Source organism: Gorilla gorilla, chromosome 3, assembly GCF_029281585.2.
Source record: "Gorilla gorilla gorilla isolate KB3781 chromosome 3, NHGRI_mGorGor1-v2.1_pri, whole genome shotgun sequence".
NCBI lineage: Eukaryota > Metazoa > Chordata > Mammalia > Primates > Hominidae > Gorilla > Gorilla gorilla.
This window is the reverse complement of record NC_073227.2, coordinates 14451457-14470511: the sequence shown is the minus strand read 5'-3', so window position 1 is coordinate 14470511 and position 19055 is coordinate 14451457. Positions and strand designations below refer to the sequence as shown.

Here is a 19055-nt window from a genome sequence, read left to right as displayed (position 1 = left end):
GAGGGCCAGGCCAGGATAGCAAGGGGGGAAGTCAATGCCAAGAGGAAACATCTGGGAGGAACACGGATCGTGGTCACACGAGCGTGAGGCGCCACTTCCTCTTCTTCAGTCCTTGGCCCTCTCCAGGGGATCCCAGCCTCAATCCCAGCTGGCTGCCCACAGCAGGTGTCCCCTTGGCCTTCCCACCAGGCACCAGCCTGGCAGCTCCCCCTCCCCAGGACCAGGTCTGCAGAGAGGTGGGGCTCGCTCATTCAGGGACGCCTTCTCACTGCTTCTCTGAGGATCGCATCCCTAGATCATTTCTGCAGATGTTTAGCCACTGCCAGGAAGCCCTCTCCAGCCTCCATGAGAGGACCAGCCTTGCCTCGCGGGCCTTCTGTGTGCCTCGTGGATCCCGCATTCACCCGGGGGCACAGGAGAGATGCCAGGGTGAGCATGTCTGTCACCACAGCTGTGCAGGGGCTGTGGCTCGGGCTGGCCTCCCGGGGGCCCAGTGTTCCATTGTTTCAGGTCTTTGGGTTCCTCCCCTGCAGCCGCACTCTGAAGAGTATCCGTCCCGGCTGCAGGAGTGGAGACCTGGTTGTGCAGTAGTGCAGCAGCGGCGCCATCCCCCAGGCTCTGTGGGCTGGCCTGAGTGCTGCATGGGAAAGCACCGTGGACACCATGGGGAAGAGATGCTAGTGAAACCCTCTCCGGCTCAGCCAGTGGCCTCTTCCTCATCAGCAGTGGACGGCATCCTGGCTGTGCCACCCACTCCCTCTGCATCTGGGGCAAGTCGCTTTGCAGACACAGCTTTCCCACGTGTGAAATGCAGAGTTGCGTCAGGCGGTCTCGGCATCTTCCAGCAGGAAGAACCTTCTGGAATCAGCAGTAGTCCCTGCTGTCCTCCTGCAGGCCTGGAGACACCTCCTGGAATGGTTTTCCTGCCTGCCTCTTCCTGCTGCGTAAATGAGAAGAATCCACAGGAGCCCCCCCAGGAAGAATGGCCCCCTTTGCTGTGTGTCGGCTCCCAGCTCTGTGGCTGGGGCACCTCTCATGCGCAATGCCACCCGACCAGGTCCCCCCCAGCAGTATGCGCACCCCTCGAGGGACTGCCTCTCACTCATTGTATGCTGGTGCTCATTAGAACTCAGTAAGTGCTTGCCAGATGGTTGAATTCAGACGTCATGCCTTTTCTTAGACATTATCTGCCCGAGGACCCAGTCCTGGGGATGTAATGGTCAGCATACCCGCGTCAGTCTTGGGGATGTAACGGTCAACACACCCACTTCTCCCAAATCAAAGCACCCAATGGCAAGATAGTCGACTGAGACCACACTGCAGAGACTGATAAGGGATGCTCAGTGCCAGGCTGTGAGGCCTGTGGCAGAGTTCCTGAGGAGAGGGGTGGGGGTGGGGTGGTGGTGTGGAGGTGGCATGGGAAAGCTGGGAGAGGCTCCACTTTACACAGGGGGGTCAGGGAGGGCTTTGGTGGGAAAGCAGCATTTGAGCAAAGATCTGAGTGGTGTGCGGGTGAAGCGTGTTCTTCCGAAGGACACAGTGGAGACGAAGGCCCTGAGGCCGGCGGAGACTGGCCTTGCTTTTCAGGCGTCACGACCTACACCAGGCTCCTTGAGAAATGGGCACCAGCGGTCTGTGCCCCTGGCTCCCATGGCACCTCATGCATGCTCAGCAAAGTCATCCCTTTTGGCTGCCTGGAGTCGTATATTGGGGCACAGTTGGTGCGTTAGTTACTAGAATATCAAACTGCTGTCCAGTGTGTTAGTCACTAGACCCATGTAGCTATTTAAATTGAGTTAAAATTACCTGAAATGGAAAATTCAGTTTCTTAGTCACTCTGGCCAGTCAGGCGCTCAGTAGCCACATGTGGCTTGTGGCCACCCCGTTGGGCGGCTCAGATTAGTATATTTCCCCCATGCAGGAAGTTCTGTTGTTCAGCCCTGGTCTGTGGGACAATCTGTGACTTGAACCTTTGTTGTTGTTCTTGATGTGTAACGGCAGCACACAGTGGGTGTGAAACAAGCAAATCCATAATGGAATGTGTGTAGCCCAGAGAGGTCTACAGAAAGAACCGCCCTCAGGGCTCCGGGGAAGGGGAAGGAAACCCAGGCCAGGTGGCAGGTGGGGTGCTGGTCAGATAGGTATAGCGGGGAGGGCCCTGCCTGGAGTCAGCCTTGCTGGGGTTGAGGTTCTTGCCTGAGGGTGTGTTTGACCCTCCCTGTGAACTCTAGTGCACATTTTAAATATGGGAGATGACAGGGGGGTGGGGGAGGAGCCTACACCCCTCAGAGGTGTATTCTGAAGGTGCCAGTTGTGCCTTCCAGTGAGGGGACAAAGAATCTGGTGGAGATTCAGAGAGTGCAGTCATAGAGCCAAAGATCTGAAAGTCTGCTCTGCCTGGCCAGCTGGGCGGCTGGACACAGTGCTCTATGTTCTTGTGTCTTACCTGTCTCCGAGTTGGCAGCCAGGAGGCTGTGCTTGGGAAGTGCCTGTTACAGCAGTCCATGCAGCACTTACTAGGAGGTGTTAGGAATCGCCGCGTCCCGGCTTATGGCATGAATGAACGAATGAATGAACAAATGAATGGTAGTGAGGACTTGCCTAAGGGAGGCACTGCAGGAAAGGGAAAATGGAGAAAAAGGATTGAATCAGTTCTTGAGGGTAAACACGAGCGATTTATCTTGGCTATTAATGACTTGATGAAAGCAGGTTGGCTGTTCCGTGATCAACCAGTGCTCGTGATGTTTGTTCTGAATCCCACCTGGGTTTGATGGTCCATTTCCTTCTGTTGGTGGGCTGGGTAACTTGCCTGTATCTGAGGAAAGCAGCTTTTTTTTTTTTTTTTTTTTTTTTTTTTTGAGATGCAGTCTGGCTCTGTGGCCCAGGCTGGAGTGCAATGGCGCGATCTTGGCTCACTGCAACCTCTGCCTCCCGGGTTCACGCAATTCTCCTGCCTCAGCCTCCCGGGTAGCTGGGACTACAGGCGTCCGCCACCATGCCTGGCTAATTTTTGTATTTTTAGTAAAGACAGGGTTTCACCATGTTAGTCAGGCTGGTCTCAAACTCCGGACCTCAGGTGATTCGCTGTCTTGGCCTCCCAAAGTGCTGGGATTCCTGGCATGAGCCACTGCGCCCGGCTGAAAGCAGCTTTTTAAGTTCTTACCACTTTATGTTGCTCCTGACATCGTCTGCCTGTGGGGAAGGCAGACACTTGCTGTGGAGCTGTGGAGTGTCAGTAACATTCAGGAATGGCATGAACTGAACCAAAAAAGACCTTCCTCAGCTTGCACATCTGTTCCTGTGACTTGTCCCACAGTCAAGGCAGTGTTTCTGCCCCGGTTTCTGGAAGGCGTTGATGTCCTTAGAAAATGCACAGAGGGCAAGGTTGTTTTGTGGGATGGGGGAAAAGGAGAATGAATTTGCTCCAGATACGTCAGACCTCCTGTGTTCATGGAACTCCCTCAGGCTTGCAGGCAGCCTCAGGAAACAGTGCGCCCATCTTCCTAGAGGCTCCAGGTGTGTGTTTAGGTCCTTTGCCAGCCCACCTTCCTTCTGCCCTAGGTGAGGTTAGGTTCAGCCTGGGAGGTGGCGATTCAGTATGAAAGGCAGGAGAACTGGTGTGGGACCACAGGAATACACGGGCTTTGAGAAACCCATGGGCAAGCCCATTCCTGCAAAGCAGTTCTTCAGCCATCAGCCACTTTCTACTCATAAATTAACTTCCCTTTGCCCAGATGGGGATAGAATCTGTTCTGCTTTTCAGATGTTAGTGGATAGTATCATAGAATAATGCAGTAATTAAAACGGTTTCCTCCTATTTCCTATCTTAAATAGGAGATTATTTAAAATATTTATACATCTTTTTTATTTTTAGAATATTCAGTACAAGTAACACTGAATTATTTCATGCCTTCTGTATTTTTCATGTGCACACATCTTACTAGATTGCCACATCAAATCAGTTCCTGTTTATGTTGAGCGAGCTGGGTTTGTAACTGCGAGCTGTTTCAACTCCAGTTTTGCTGATTCTTTGTTGTGAATAGCTGTGGTTTATCTCAAGAATCCTGTAAGATTCTATATACAGAAGAATGGTGAGTCATCTAGAGTTGCAGAATAGCCCTTTTGGGCCCCACAGCAGTCCAGTTTCAGTCCAGATTTCCTGTTCATTCCCCCTTGCCTCTAGCAAGAGGCTTTTACAACCCAGACTCTGGGTACCAAGTGTTACGGGTACATGTTTATAGGCGTTTGAAAGTTAGAGGTTAGCTTTAAGCTCTAACCTCCTTTTAGGTTTCAGATCTGGGTGTTAAACACATTTTCTATGGTGGGAGGAGTGAGGCGGGGAAGGCAGGTCAAAAGGAGTGGGCTCTGCCTTCCCCGCCCCCACGTCCTGCAGAACCAGGCACGAGGAAGAAGGAAGGTGAGGGGCCAGTGGGTGGGATGAGGAACCGTATCTCCTGGGTCACCCTTACCCTAGTACCTGGCTGTTCATTCACTGTAAGTTTTTGCCTGGGTAGATTTTATCCCTTTTAGAGGTTCGTTTGAGAGCAGTTAATTTTAAAGCAGAAGAAATTGAGTGGCAGGCAAAATTCCTGGGACAAATACATTAATATCTAGTTAGGTGGATGAATCTTCGCTGCTGTAACAAACTTGAAATATACATAAAGCTTCAAACACAACGGAGGTTGATTTCCAGGCCATGCTCCCCCAGGTTCCTTCCGTCCTGTGGCCCCATCGTCTTCAGCAGAAGCTTGCTGGGTTCTTTGGTATTACACCAAAGCAGGGGAGAGCGTGTGTAGGGACCAGTGTGGGAGTTCTGAGGGCCATCCGTGCCTGAAGCGGCACACACCACTCCACTCAGAGTTAATTGGCTGGAATGCTGCCCCTACCTGTGAGGGAAGCTGGGAAAGAGGACTGCGCCCAGGACAACGAGGAAATGGGTTTGGTGAATAACTGGGAGCCTCGGCTGTGATGTCTTTTCCTTCCTCCCTCTGCCCCTCTCCCTTCTTCTTGAGAATTAAATGCCTGAAACCGATTAGTTGAATGCCCCTCTCATTCTCTTGCCCAAGTGATAGTTCCCACCACCTGGAGGATGAAGTCCAGACCACTTGGTGTGGCCTACGGGGCGTGCAGGATCTGGCTGCTGCCTGCATCTCTGGCCACCAGTGGTGCCAGTGCTCAGAGCCAGTGACGCCCTGCCTCTGCACCTTGCCTGTTCTGCTGCCTCTCCCGGGCAAATTCTTGTTTGTCCTTTAGGATTCAGCTTAAGTGACACCTCCTCTAGGAAGCCTTCTTTGATCACCCCAACCTCTCCCAGACCTCTAATGTGGACCCCACAGTCCCTGGACTTCTTTGAGACCACACTAGCCCACTCCCCGCCCCCTCCTGGAACCTTGAGCTTCTGGAGAGCTGGGGCCACACCGTCCTCCTGTGGTTTTCCGAGCCGGTGCAGGTGGTCAGCAGATAACCTTGAGTGAATGTGAATCTAAAAAAAGTAATAAAGGGATCTGGCACACTTAACTTTTAAATCTAAATGTGTTTCTTTTACATTCTATGATTGTTCTGGGTCTTGAGAGCAGACCTCCCCAACAATTCAGTCTCCCATATGGGGTCACAGCCGTTTGGGTTTCAGATCGCGGGCACGGCACCCATCTGCGGTGTCTGTGAAGCCGGCGCGTTCTGCTGGGGGTTTGGGGTTTTTTTGTGTGTGTGATAGATCTTTTTAGCTTAGATATGTTTCTTAAAGCTTCTCTTTGTTTAAAAATATGCAGGAAAACTTTGGCGTCGTTCTATTTTTTGTCCTTTTTAACACCTACCCCTGATTTTTCCTTCTTTTTTTATTTCCTTGCAGACTTTGAATTTTAAACAGATAAAAATGGATGCTGTTTCCATCATTTGGTGTCCTGCTTTTTTACGTAGAGGAAACATTTCTCAGCACAATTAAAACGTGTTCGTATGCTTATTAATGTCTTTGTAGGATTTCATCCTGTGAATCATTTGCTTGTCCAGCAATAAGGAAATGGCTTTTTGCGTCTGCGTTTTGATGATGGAATTCCCCGTGGGCTTCAGAGTGCGGTGCCTGCCTTTCAGATGATTTCCTTAGGACCGAGTTCCTGGGACTTGCTGCTTCATGACCGTCGTCTCGGGCCCCTGTCAGCTCTGGCCTGTCCTCCCTGGGGTGATGGCCCTGCCGGGAGCCGTCTGTCCTTGGCGGATGGAGTTCACTGTTAGTGAGAGCCCAGCCTCTGTTTTACGAACAAGCATGCTCCAAGCAGTGGCTGATGGGCGGTTGGAATTCACCATGGCTCTGGCCTCTGGTTCCTGTAAATTGAGGCGTAGGAGAATTAGTCCTCCCCGGGTCCTCTGGTTTACAGAATGCGGGGATGTCCGGGTTTCTCCTGTCCTCCTCATCCCTGCACTGGTTCCACGGGACTGGCTGGACACAGCGTCACTGGTTCCCAGCACAGCTGACACCACTTCTAGGAACCTTCTCACCATCCCCGGGGCAGAGGTGGCCTTCAGGGCATGCGTGCTCCTCTCCCGTCTCCTCTGCAGCTTCCCTTTAGTCCAGTGGTGTTTCAGGTGTCTTGCTCTTACTGGAGCTCCTTAAGGACAGGGCCTGGGTCTCAGTCATCCCCAATCCCCAGCTAACCCCAGCTCATGTTCCTGATTGGCCCTGGGACACTAGCAGAACGTGACTTGGTTCTGTTCACTAGTGCCATATAGAGTCAGGTTCCTGGAGCTGGTGTGAGAGTGGGAGGTTTGAATCCTCATGGGCAGGGGCTACATTGTATCAGGCTCTGAGCTTGGCATTTTCCATGTGAAAGGAGACAAGGGTTCCAGGAGAAATGGCCTGTATTTGCTGGGGTGTAGGGGCAGGCCACATGCCACTGAGCTTTAGAAGCCTGCTGAGTTAGGAATCAGCACACAGCCTGGATCAATGAAAATACAGGAGACAAGAAGATAATAGGAGAGTTTGTGCTGTAAGGCAGGTGTTTACGGTTTGATTTTTCTTGCGTGAGTAGAAATGTTGGCGTAGCTTAAAACAAAATCTGAAATAATTCACTGTCCATGGAAAGGGCTGGAAAGGAGTTATCTTAAATTCACATAGATTAAAGAAAGCATAGCTGGTCGTGGTGACTCACGCCTGTAATCCCAGCACTTTGGGAGGCTGAGGTGGGCGGATCACCTGAGGTTTGGAGTTCGAGACCAGCCTGACCAACATGGAGAAACCCTGTCTCTACTAAAAATGCAAAATTAGCCGAGCATGGTGGCAACACGCCTGTAATCCCAGCTACTCAGGAGGCTGAGGCAGGAGAATCGCTTAAACCCGGGAGGCGGAGGTTGCGGTGAGCCGAGATCGCGCCATTGCGCTCCAGCCTGGGCAACTAGAGCAAAACTGCCTCTCAAAAAAAAAAAAAAAGATGAAAGAAAGCATTAAAGAAATGAGATAGCATGGGAGGGGAAAGACTTATTAAGGAGCGAAGTTCTCAGTCCTAGCTGCACAATAGGATTACCTGGCAAACTTAACAAAGAAAAATTAATATATGCATTCTACCCTCAGAGATTGATTTTCATTGGTTTGGGGTGAAACCTGGGCCTCAGGATGCTTGAAAACTCCCTGGGTGACTCTAGCACGCAGAGGGTTCAGAGCCACCAGTAGAAAGAATGGACTTTCAATTCAGACTTCAGCTCAAATATAGACATTTTATCGCATGACCTGAGGCAAGGTTCTGTCTCTGAATTTTCTCTTCTTCAAGACAAGCCCCATGAGGATGGGGACCTACATTTCCGGTCATCAGGAACTATATTCCCAGTACATGGCATAGCGCCTAGAACATAGTTGGTTCTCAATATGTATTTGTTGAATGAAAAAAATGACATGGATGAATAAGCTTAGGATTAAATGAGAGGAGATGCTTGGGCCTATATAATTAACAGACTGCTCTTAGTGTTATTTATTTATTTTACTTGTATTATTATTATTTTTGAGACAGAGTCTTGCTTTGTCACCCAGGCTGGAGTGTAATGGTGCAATCTTGGCTCACTGTAACCTCTGCTTCCCGGGTTCAAGCGATTCTCCTGAGTAGCTGGGATTACAGGTGCGTGCCACCAGGCCCAGCTAATTTTTGTATTTTTTTTGGTAGAGACGGGGTTTCATCATGTTGGTCAGGCTGGTCTCGAACTCCTAACCTTGTGATCCACCTGCCTCGGCCTTCCAAAGTGCTGGGGTTACAGGCGTGAACCACCACATCTGGCCCCTTAGTGTTATTTATTAATAAGCAGAGTTAACAGACACAAACCCTGATGGTAACTGATTGGTGATATCTCCATTCTACAGATGGTAAAACTGAGGCTAGAGAGGTTCATTTCTTGCCTAACATCAGGCAGCTTGTTACGAAGCTGGCATTTGAGCTCCTGACCTGCCTGAGTCTAGATCCCACATATATCCCCTCCCACCTTAGGTCAGATCTTACTCCTTAAGATTTCTAATATGGAAGGAACATAGTAATGTCATTCCTTCCCTGAAATGCAATCCCTAGACCCCTCATAATTTGTGCTACTTACCAAACGTATTGTTAACTCCTCCTCTCCTCTTTTCCTTACTATTAGGTGGAGATTAAGTATAAATTAGTATTTTTCTTAGTACTGTTTTGTACTAAGTTACATGGGCATTTCTGCTCTGCCATCTCTCTCTGTCCTTGTAAAAATCTAAGTTAGGCCGGCGCAGTGGCTCAAGCCTGTAATCCCAGCACTTTGGGAGGCCGAGGCAGGCAGATCACGAGGTCAGGAGATCGAGACCATCCTGACTACCATGGTGAAACCCCGTCTCTACCAAAAATACAAAAAAATTAGCCAGGTGTGGTGGCGGGTGCCTGTAGTCGACTACCAGCTACTTGGGAGGCTAAGGCAGGAGAGTGGCGTGAACCCGGGAGGCGGAGCTTGCAGTGAGCCGAGATTGTGCCACTGCACTCCAGCCTGGGCAACAGAGCAAGACCCTGTCTCAAAAAAAAAAAAAAAAATTAGCTGCCCCTGGTGGCGGGTGCCTGTAATCCCACCTACTCAGGAGGCTGAGGCAGGAGAATCCCTTGAACCTGGGAGGTGGAGGTTGTAGTGAGCTGAGATTGCGCCACGGCACTCCCGCCTGGGCAGCAGAGTGAGACTCCGTCTCAAAAAAAAAAAAAAAAAAATCTAAGCTGATGTTAGAGAGTGGATCCCTGTTTACTTTTCCCCTCCTGTATTTAAATATTAGAGAGTGTTTGAAGGAGATTTCAAGGAGAGTATGACTTCAGGGAGAACACTAGATCTTGCTTTGGGCTCAGTGACTTCATCAGTGGAGACGTACGTGGCAGAGTCATTTCAGGGTTAGTTAATGAATACCTTTTAATGCAGTTCTATCTGGCAGGTTTTATGTCAGACCTTGGGGATACAAAGAACAAGTAGGAAGCCCGCCTGCCCTACAAATGCAGTGGGAGGTGAGGTGCAAATAACAAAGATGCAGTACTCCCAGCTCTGTGTCAGAGATAAATGTGGACGTGCTTTGGGAGCACAGAGGAGGGACTGCGTGGGGAGGGGGCACATGAGCCCAGGAAGGCTGCACGGGAGAGTGGTTTGAGCTGAGTTAACACGTATTGAAATTTTATGTAAAGGAGAGCAAAGCCTGCAGATCTTAAGTACATGAAGTGAACACACTCGTGTGTCTGCCACCTCGATCAGTACAGAGACTATGACTAGAACCCCCAGAAGTCTCCTTTGGGTTCCTTCCCTGTCAGCATTTCGCTCCCCATGGGTAACCACTGTTTTGACTTTGTCACCACACATGAGCTCTGCCTTCTTTAGGTAAATGGACTCATCCATTATGCCCTCTCGTGTCTCGCTTTCTTTGCTCAACACTGGCAAACTGACCCTGGGAGGTTTTGCATAGCAGTAGCATCCATTTATTGTTGTCTAGTTTTCGGCTGTATGGGTATCCCACTCTTTGTTCTCCCATGTGTGGAGGTTTTGATTTGTTCAGGGTCCAATGGTTACAAATAATGTCCATCATGGTGTTCTCACGGATGTCACTGGCGTGTGCGTGCCTGGGGTGGGACAGGCGGGTCTCCCGTGGGTCCCACTCGCGGTGTGTGGTGATGCCGGCTGCTCTTGATCCTTCCAAAAGGTGATATTGTCAGTTTATTTTTATTTTTGTCATTCCGGTGACAAGGTAGGGGTATCTTGGTTTTTTTTTTTTTTTTTTGAGACAGAGTCTGTCACCCAGGCTGGAGTGCAATAGTGAGATCTCAGCTCACTGCAACCTCCGCCTCCCAGATTCAAGCGATTCTTCTGCCTCAGCCTCCCAAGTAGCTGGGATTACAGGCATGAGCCACCACGCCTGGCTAATTTTTGTATTTTTAGTAGAGATGGGGTTTCATCATGTTGGCCATCTCCTGGCCGGGCGTGGTGGCCTACATCTGTAATCCCTGCACTTTGGGAGGCTAAGGCGGGTGGATCACCTGGCCAACATGGTGAAACCCCGTCTCTAGTAAAAATACAAAAAATTAGCCAGGTGTGGTGGCGCACACCTGTAATCCAAGCTATTTGGGAGGCTAAGGCAGGAAAATCACTTGAACCTGGGAGGTGGTGGTTGCAGTGAGCTGAGATCTTGCCACTGCACTCCAGCCAGGGCAACAGAGTGAGAATCTGTCTCAAAAAAAAAAAAAAAAAAAAAAGGCTGGGCGCAGCGGCTCACGCCTGTAATCCCAGCGCTTGGGAGGGAGCCCTTCTATTTTGTTCTGGAAGGTTGTCTTGGCTAGTCTTGGTCTTTTTCATTTCTATATAGATTTTAGAATCAGTTTGGCAGATTGTACAAAGAAATTTGCAAGGGTTTGGTTTGGGATTGCATTGAATTTATAGATCAGTGTTTATTACATGAAGACTTCTAATTCATGGCCGGGCACAGTGGCTCACGCCTATAATCCCAGCACTTTGGGAAGCCGAGGCAGGTGTATCACCTGAGGTCAAGAGTTGGAGACCAGCCTGACCAACATGGCAAAACTCCATCTCTATTAAAAATACAGAAATTAGCCAGGCGTAGTAGCAGGTGCCTGTAATCCCAGCTACTTGGGAGACTGAGGGAGGAGAATCGCTTGAACCCGCAAGGCAGTTTGCAGTGAGCTGAGATCGCGCCACTGCACTCCGACCTGGGCGACAGAGCAAGACTCTGTCTCAAAACAAAAAAAAAAAATTGAATCCTTGAACCTCTATTTAGGTTTTCTTTCATTTCTCCACATTTCGTAGTTTTGTTTTTTTTTTTTTAAATGTAAAGGTCTTATGTTTCTTTCATTAAATTTATTCCTGGATACTGTTTGGGATGGTTTTACAAATGTCCAGAAATGTAGATTTGACTCGTTGGGTAGTGTTTGTTGTAAATGCAGTGAATTTTTTTATTTTTTATTTTTTATTTTACTTTAAGTTCTGGGATACATGTGCAGAACATGCAGGTTTGTTACATAGGTATACATGTGTTGTGGTTGTTTGCTGCACCCATCAACCTGTTATCTGGGTTTCAAGCCCCACATGCATTAGGCATTTGTCCTAATGCTCCCTCTCCCCGTGCTCCCCACCTCCAACAGGCCCTGTTGTGTGATGTTCCCTCCCTGTGTCCATGTGTACTCATTGTTCAACTCCCCCTTATGAGTGAGAACATGCGGTGTTTGGTTTTCTGTTCCCGTGTTAGTTTGCTGAGAATGATGGCTTCCAGCTTCATCCGTGTCCCTGCAAAGGACGTGAACTCATTATTTTTTATGGCTAATGCAGTGAGTTTTTGTGTATAGGCCTTGCTAACTTCGGTTACTAATTCTAATAGCTTATCCATAGTTCATTTGGATCCTCTCTGTAGAAAATCGTCCTGTCTGTGAATGAGTTTCTTTCTTTCAACTCTTACACCTTTCATTTTGTTTTCTTGTCTTACTGTATGGCCAGGCTCTCCCATTTAGTGCTGAATTGAAGTGGGACTGGCAGAAATCCTAGTCTGCGTCTTGGGCTCTGGGAAAGCTTTCATTATTTCCTCGTTAAGTGTGATGTTTGCCATAGGATACCTTTTATCAGATACCTTACTCTTTATTAGATACCTTTATTAGATTAAGGAAGTTTCCTTTTAGTCCTAGTAAAGGTGTTTTAAAAAAATTATGACTGTTGTATTTTATTAAATGCTTTTTTCCTGCATCTATTGATAACTTATGTTTTCTCCTTTACATGGTAAATAATGTATTTTTCTAATGTAAAATTAACTTTGCATTCTTAGAATAATCCCAACTTGTTCATAATATATTATACTTTACATTTATCATTGATTTGATTTGCATATTTTGTTTGGGACTTTACTGTCTATATTTATAAGGATATGGGCTGTAATTTTCCTTTTGGTTTTGATATCAAAATTATGCTGGCCTTATAAAATGGGTTGGGAGAGTTCTACTTTCTGTTTTCTCAAAGAGTTTCTATAACATTTTTCCCTGGTGATTACATGAACCTACCAGTATGTTAAAACTCGTAGAACTGAGTGGGCGCAGTGGCTCATGCCTGTAATTCCAGCACTTTGGGAGACCAAGGCGGGCAGATCAACTGAGGTCTGGAGTTTGAGACCAGCCTGGCCAACATGGTGAAACACCCCGTCTCTACTAAAAATACAAAAATTAGCGGCGTGTAGTGGCAGGCACCTATAATCCCAGCTACTCAGAAGGCTGAGGCAGGAGAATCGCTTGAACCCAAGAGATGGAGGTTGCAGTGAGCCAGGATGGCACCATTGCACTCCAGCCTGGGCAGCAGAGCAAGACTCCGTCTCAAAAAAAATCAACAACAACAACAACATAAAAAACCCTCATAGAACTGTATTCAAAAAAGTCCATTTTATTGTATATGAATTGAAACATAATAATAGCTGGGTGTGGTAGCCTGCAATCCCAGCTACTCCAGAGGCTGATGGGGGAGGATTGCTTGAGCCCAGGAATTCGAGTCCAGCCTGGGCAACAGAGTGAGACCTTATTTTCATTAACAACAAAAAAATTAAAAAGGTAATAAAACAGTTTCACAAGGGAATTTTAAAAAATGTGTTCATGTACTCACCTACACCCCCTCCCTCACAAACTTTGTCAGATGATCCTCAAAGGGACATCAGAAAGTCCTTGTTGAATAAGTCTGTTTCTTATGATTAAATGATGCCAGTAAATATATTTGTCGAATGATCTAATACATTTCCCCAGGGGGTGGAATGGTGGAGGAGAGGGCTAGTGAAAGGTCTGTTCTGTGAGTGTATTTCTTCCTTAATGTTTGGAAGACTTCACCAGTAAGGCCATTTGACCTGGAGTTTTCTTTGTGAGTTTCTGAATTATTGACTTAATTTTGTTGTTGTTGTTGTTGAGGTATAATATATAAAATGTGACTGTTGAATGTTGAGGAAGGATTTGGAGAGGCGTGGGAACACGAGGCTGCAGGGTCTGTATTTGGGAAAGAGACTGGCGATGAGGCGGCAGGGCTGGGAAGGCTTTGGCTGATAGGCTGTGGTCGTGGTTATGCCCCTTTGTGGAGTGACTGCTCTGGGCCCTACCCATAGCTGATGTGCTAGACCAGATGTGGTTTGAAACTCCCTGGGTAGTGGGAACCGATGAGAAGTGTTAAGTAGGACAGCAGGAATCACCTTTCTAAGTGCATGCGGCCATTCAGAACAGTGGTTCTCAGATCCAGGTGTGCATCGGAGCCACTGCAGGGCTCGTTGAACCAGAGATTGCTGGATCCCACCCGGGGTTTATGGTTCCATAGGTCTGGGTGGGACTCAAGAAATTTGTGTTTCTAGCCAGTGCCCAGGCGATGCCGCTGCTGGTCCAGATTCCCCACTTGAGAACCACAGGGTTTGGTCGTATTCATTAATTGGCCCCCTCCCCGAATCAAATGTTGGCTGCCCTGGGGCAGGGATTTTGTCAGTTTCATCCCCTCTGGTCCCCTGGGCCAGGCACAGACTAGGTGCTCAGGACCACTCTCTGCCAGGCCAGCCCTTGTACTTGATTGTCCAGGGTTTTTTAAATTGCAAAAGTAATAGGTGCTTGTTTGGTTTTTAAAAACACAGTGCAGACATCTATGAAATAAAAGTAAAATTCCCTTTTCTGCTTCTCACCCTGTGTCTCTCAGCAGACTTCTTTGGTGCCTTGCATACATACAAACACACAGACAGGTGTTTTCTTTTTTAAGGGATGATGGAGCTGACTGTTAGAGGATGCTGGCTGGGGCTTGAGGAGGATGATTCTGCAGGGGCTGGTTGACATAACTGAATGGCGTTGGCTCCAAGGGGAACCAACCCATATGCATGCTTGTGGTTTAGACCAGTTTTTTTGTTGTTGTTTTTTTTGTTTTTGTTTTTTGAGATGGAGTCTCACTCTGTCGCTCAGGCTGGAGTGCAGTGGTGTGATCTTGGCTCACTGCAATCTCTGCCTCCTGGGTGATTCTCCTGCCTCAGCCTCCCGAGTACCTAGGATTACAGGCATCCACTGTCACGCCTAGCTAACTATTTTTTTCTTTCTTTTTTTTTTTTTTTTTTCTGAGACAGAGCCTCGCTCTGTTGCCCAGGCTGGAGTACAGTGGTGCAATCTTGGCCCACTGCACCCTCTGCCTTCCGGCTTCAGGCAGTTCTCTGCCTCAGCCTCCCGAGTAGCTGGGATTACAGGCACCTACCACCATGCCCAGCTAATTTTTGTATTTTTAGTAGAGACGGGGTTTCACCATCTTGGCCAGGCTGGTCTTGAACTCCTGACCTCGTGTTCCACCCACCTCGGCCTCCCAAAGTGCCAGGATTACAGGTGTGAGCCACCACGCCCAGCCATAAGAATAGATCAGTTTTGGGGGACATGAGGTTGTTAGTTAGCTCTGGGTTTTCGTTTTTGTCTTCAACAGCATTTGAAGTGAGTGAGGGGGAATCCAGAGCGATGGTTCTAGTGTAGGTATTTGGATTAATTTCACGGTTCTGTGCTTGTGACTGAACGGCAGACCTGGCCGCTGCTTCACAAGGCACAGTGCCTGGCACACTGCAGACGCTCAGGAAGCGCTGTGTGCTTGGCGCTTTTCCAGGTCCGAGGTCCCGGTGGATTTTGTGCCTGGTAGCCTGCCCTGCCACGGCATGTGGTGCGGAGCCGTGTCCCAGGCCCGAGAACCCGTCACTCAGGCTTTGCTTCCCAGACTTTGTGCTCACTCTTCCCTCCCTGTGACTGGGGAGGCCCGCCCTGCCGCCCCCGCCTTTCCGCCGGCCTGCTGGGTCCAGCTTGCCTTCATCTGGCAGACGCGAGGGGCGGGGCTCTGAGTGCACCCATGGAGTTTCCCCGGGACTGTGGCTCTGGCGTGCCAGGAATGCGGCACGGGGAGAGTCCGTGCTTCTGCAGCCGGCCCCTCGGAGCTGCGAGGTCACAGTAGACATGATGGCCATCTCCCCTGCGCTCCTGTTCATGGACAGGTTTGTGGCTGCTTTCTTGCCTTTCTTGCTGTTGGAACTGGAGACTTAACTGGAAGCAGAGTCTTTCCTGCGTGTAGCTTTGACAGCATGTGACCGTCGGCCTTGGTTGGGCTGAGGTGTTTCTATGGGTCTCTCCCGGTGTGAAATGAAGGTGATCCTTTCTATCTAGGCAGCATCTCTGAGTGCCCGAGCTCCCTGGGCCGGTGTTTGTGCTTATGTGTATCTCATGCCCACTGCACTTCCTTGACTTGGATATTCTGTTTTTAAAGACTAACTTTTTTTTTGAGACGGAGTCTGGTTCTGTCGCCCAGGCTGGAGTGCAGCAGCACGATCTTGGCTCACTGCAGCCTCCGCCTCCCAGGTTCACGCGATTCTCCTGCCTCAGCCTCCCAAGTAGCTGGGACTACAAACGTGTGCCACTACGCCTGGCTAATTTTTGTATTTTTCTTTAGCAGAGATGGGGTTTTGCCATGTTGGCCAGGTCGGTCTTGAAATCCTGGCCTTAAGTGATCCACCCGCCTTGGCCTCCCGAAGTGCTGGGATTACAGGTGTGAGCGGCCGTGCCCGGCCAGGATTAACTTTTTAGCATCAGATGCTAGTTGAGTAGCATTTTCTGAAGAAGAGTGGCTCCAAGTATTTCCAGCTCTTGGGTACTTTGGATTGTGTGTGGAACTAGGAATTTTGAGCACAGCGATTGATCATGGTAATAGAACCTCACTTTCTTTCTTCATGTTTCCTGTGGAGGAGGTAGGATTTTCTTACATAGGAGGTTTGCTTTGAAGGAGGCTGCGTTGTTTTTCATGTCTCTGTGACAGTTCAGAGGGCTGGCCCTTTTCCCTTGCATTTTCAAAGGAGAGTCAGAGGCCCCTGTGAATGTGTGTGGCAATGTCAGTTTTTGGGGGGTGGACTTCTGGAAAGTATACCTCGGAAGTGGGATTTAGAGGAAGCATTTAGGTTTTGCCTTCTCTACCTTTGGTGAATAACAGGATTGCTATGTCCCTTCAGGAGGAAGCGTCTTAGCCTCGCTGGGCCTCGGTGTCCTGTCCGTACGGTGGCAGCTGTAATACCTTTCTTGTAGGGTCATGGGAGGAGGATGTAAAACATAGGTAAAGTGCCTGGTGCAGCACTAGGCAGGCACCTGATAGTGCCCTGCACCAGGTAACTATGCTTCAGAAAGTGGTGGCAAAGATTCCCTCCTGGGCCAGGCACTCTCCGTGGGAGCCGAGTGCTGCACGGATCAGCTGGCTTCTGATTGCTTTGGAATCGGAAGTTGCCAGCAGTTTCTGTTAATGAGACAAAGGAGGGGAAAGAGCAAGAAGCCCTGAGTAACTGCTGAAGTGCAAACAGGCGTTGAAGTGTATGGTATCTTGAGGGAGGGGACTTTGGGTTTATTTCTTAAGACTTGAGAGGCTTTGAGAAAGCCCTGATGAGTGTCCGTGGCTTGTGGAACCTGCTCCACCAGGTCAGGGAGAATTGCGTCCTGCCTCTCCAGCTGTCCTCTGCCTTCAGGGACAGGTAGCAGCCTCGAACACGTAAGTCCGAGTCGCAGCTCTGTGTTGTTTAGGTGGACGAGTCTGGGCCCATCTCCCCAGCCTCCTATCTTCCTCTTGGTTAAGTGCAATAATAATTCTCATGTAATCTTTATAAAAATTAATTGAAAAAAGCTTTCATTCAGTAATCTGAATGTTTTACTCGGTGCCAGGAACTGTCGTAGGCACTAGAGACAGAGCGGTAATTAGAAGAGGTGGCACCCACTTCCATGAGCTTTACATTCTGCTGAAGGAGACAGATCATAGCCCCCCGACTTGTACTTTGTTTTCATAATAAAGTTTTTTTCTTAAAGAGAATTCCCCAAACTGTGTAAGCTCCAAGGCCCTCCAAACCTAGATCTGCGCCTGCGAACAGACGATGCAAGTGCTGAAGTCGCAGGTGTGCTGGAGTGTGGCGGAGTGGAGGGGATTGTACAGGACAGACCACCCCCGGCCAGAGGCTCCTGAGCAGCTCTGGCTTGCTGTGGCCAGATCTTCTATTCCAAGAGAAGCTGGAAACCCAGGTTTTTCTGTTTAAAAATGTTGAACAAATCAAACTGAAGAACACGGCGTAGACAGAAAACACAGGCTCCCAATACGTCATCCCCGCTGATGGCTCCTGCACGCGCCTACACAGACCTGCCATTGAGCGCCTAGAGTGTGTGGGATGACTCGTACGCCCGGTCCCCCTTCACTCTCGCCTGGCCCTAGGAGGAAGTTGGCATGATCTCTAATTGCAGATGGAAGGAGGCCCAGGGACCGGGGTTGCTTGCCCGGGGCTGCTTCTCTGTGGAAGGGCAAGGCTGGCATAGCCGCTGCTTGATCTCCTCAAAGCCTCTTGTGCCTCACTTCTCAGCCAATGCAGGTGACACGAGGTTACCTCCCACCTTGTGGCTTTCTAGATGCAGACAGGTGCCTGAGCTGCCTGTGCGGGGAAGGAGCACTGGGTCTGTGGCCGGGCTCAGGTGTGGGGGCCTTCTCACCAAGAGAGCCGCAGTTCCTCACCGCTCCATTTGCTAGAAGCGAACAAAGGTGGCCCTGGGAGTGGGATGGACAGCCAGTAAGCTGCTTCCGGCTACTTGGTTGTCTTTGCCTTTTTACCATTGATTTGGTATCTCCTCCACCACACCCCACAGCTTTGCCTTTCTTAGGAAAAGTCTGGGAGTGGAGCAGGAGCATGGTTGCACCGTGCTGGGAGCCACATCGCTTGCTGTGTGCTCCTCTTGAGGGTGGCGCCGGCCAGCTGTTCTTCATTTGTACTGGGAGGAAAGTGGAGAAACTTGTAGCCTGCACTGGGAAACTAGACTCCATGGGTCCACCGGTACTTGCCTGGGGAGGCCTAGAAGGGCCTGAGTTTGAGTCCCAGATGGGTGACCTTGAGAACTGACCTAACATCTAGACTATTTTCCTTGGAACGCTATCACCAATCTCACGTTGAAGCAGTGGGTGATGTTTACAGTAAATTCCATGAGAGCAGGCGCTCCATGCCTGGAACAGTGTCTGACTTAGAGTCAACATACATTTGAACAAGTAAATATTTAGGTAAAGAAATACTTGGACAGATGGAGGTGAAAGTTGCTGGCATGGTACGGCGTCTCCTTGCTCTGTAAAGGTGTTTTGTTTCTGTGTTCTGAAGCCGTGGGCACACTTCCTCTCCTTTACCCATATAGCGCTCGCCTCTTGCTTTTGCCTACTGGTCTCCTCTGGTCTTGCCAGGAGAGGAATTTGGGCTGGTGATTGGGCACTTCTTGCTGTATTCCTGGGAAGAGAATGTATCTTTTAGGTTTTATCTTAGAAGGTTAGAGGGAGAAGGCCAAGGCGGGAGGATGGCTTGAGCCCAGGAGTTCGAGACCGGCCTGGGCCACATGGTGAGACCCTGTCTCTACAAAAATTAGCCGAGTGTAGTGGGATAAGCCTGTAGTCCCAGCTGCTTCAGAGGCTGAGGTGGGAGGACTGCTTGAGCCCGAGAGGTTGAGGCTGCAGTGAGCTGTGTTCACACCACTGTACTCCAGCCTGGGTGACAGAGTGAGACTCTCAGGAAAAAATAAATAAAT

At 49.3% G+C, this 19055-nt stretch overlaps 1 protein-coding gene across 4 annotated transcripts in view; it reads left to right on the top strand.

Annotated features, from left to right (window-relative positions):
- Positions 1 to 19055, top strand: part of TBC1D14 (TBC1 domain family member 14) — a 120812-nt gene that overhangs the window by 29111 nt on the left and 72646 nt on the right. The window contains exon 1 of one of the 4 annotated variants that reach the window (XM_031010492.3): positions 14672 to 15472. The exons of the other annotated variants lie outside the window; for them this stretch is intronic. Within the exon in view, the coding sequence (XP_030866352.2) occupies positions 15435 to 15472 (38 nt within the window). The 5' untranslated portion in view covers positions 14672 to 15434. Of the gene's footprint in view, positions 1 to 14671; positions 15473 to 19055 lie in introns of those variants that run through there. 4 annotated transcript variants of the gene reach the window in all.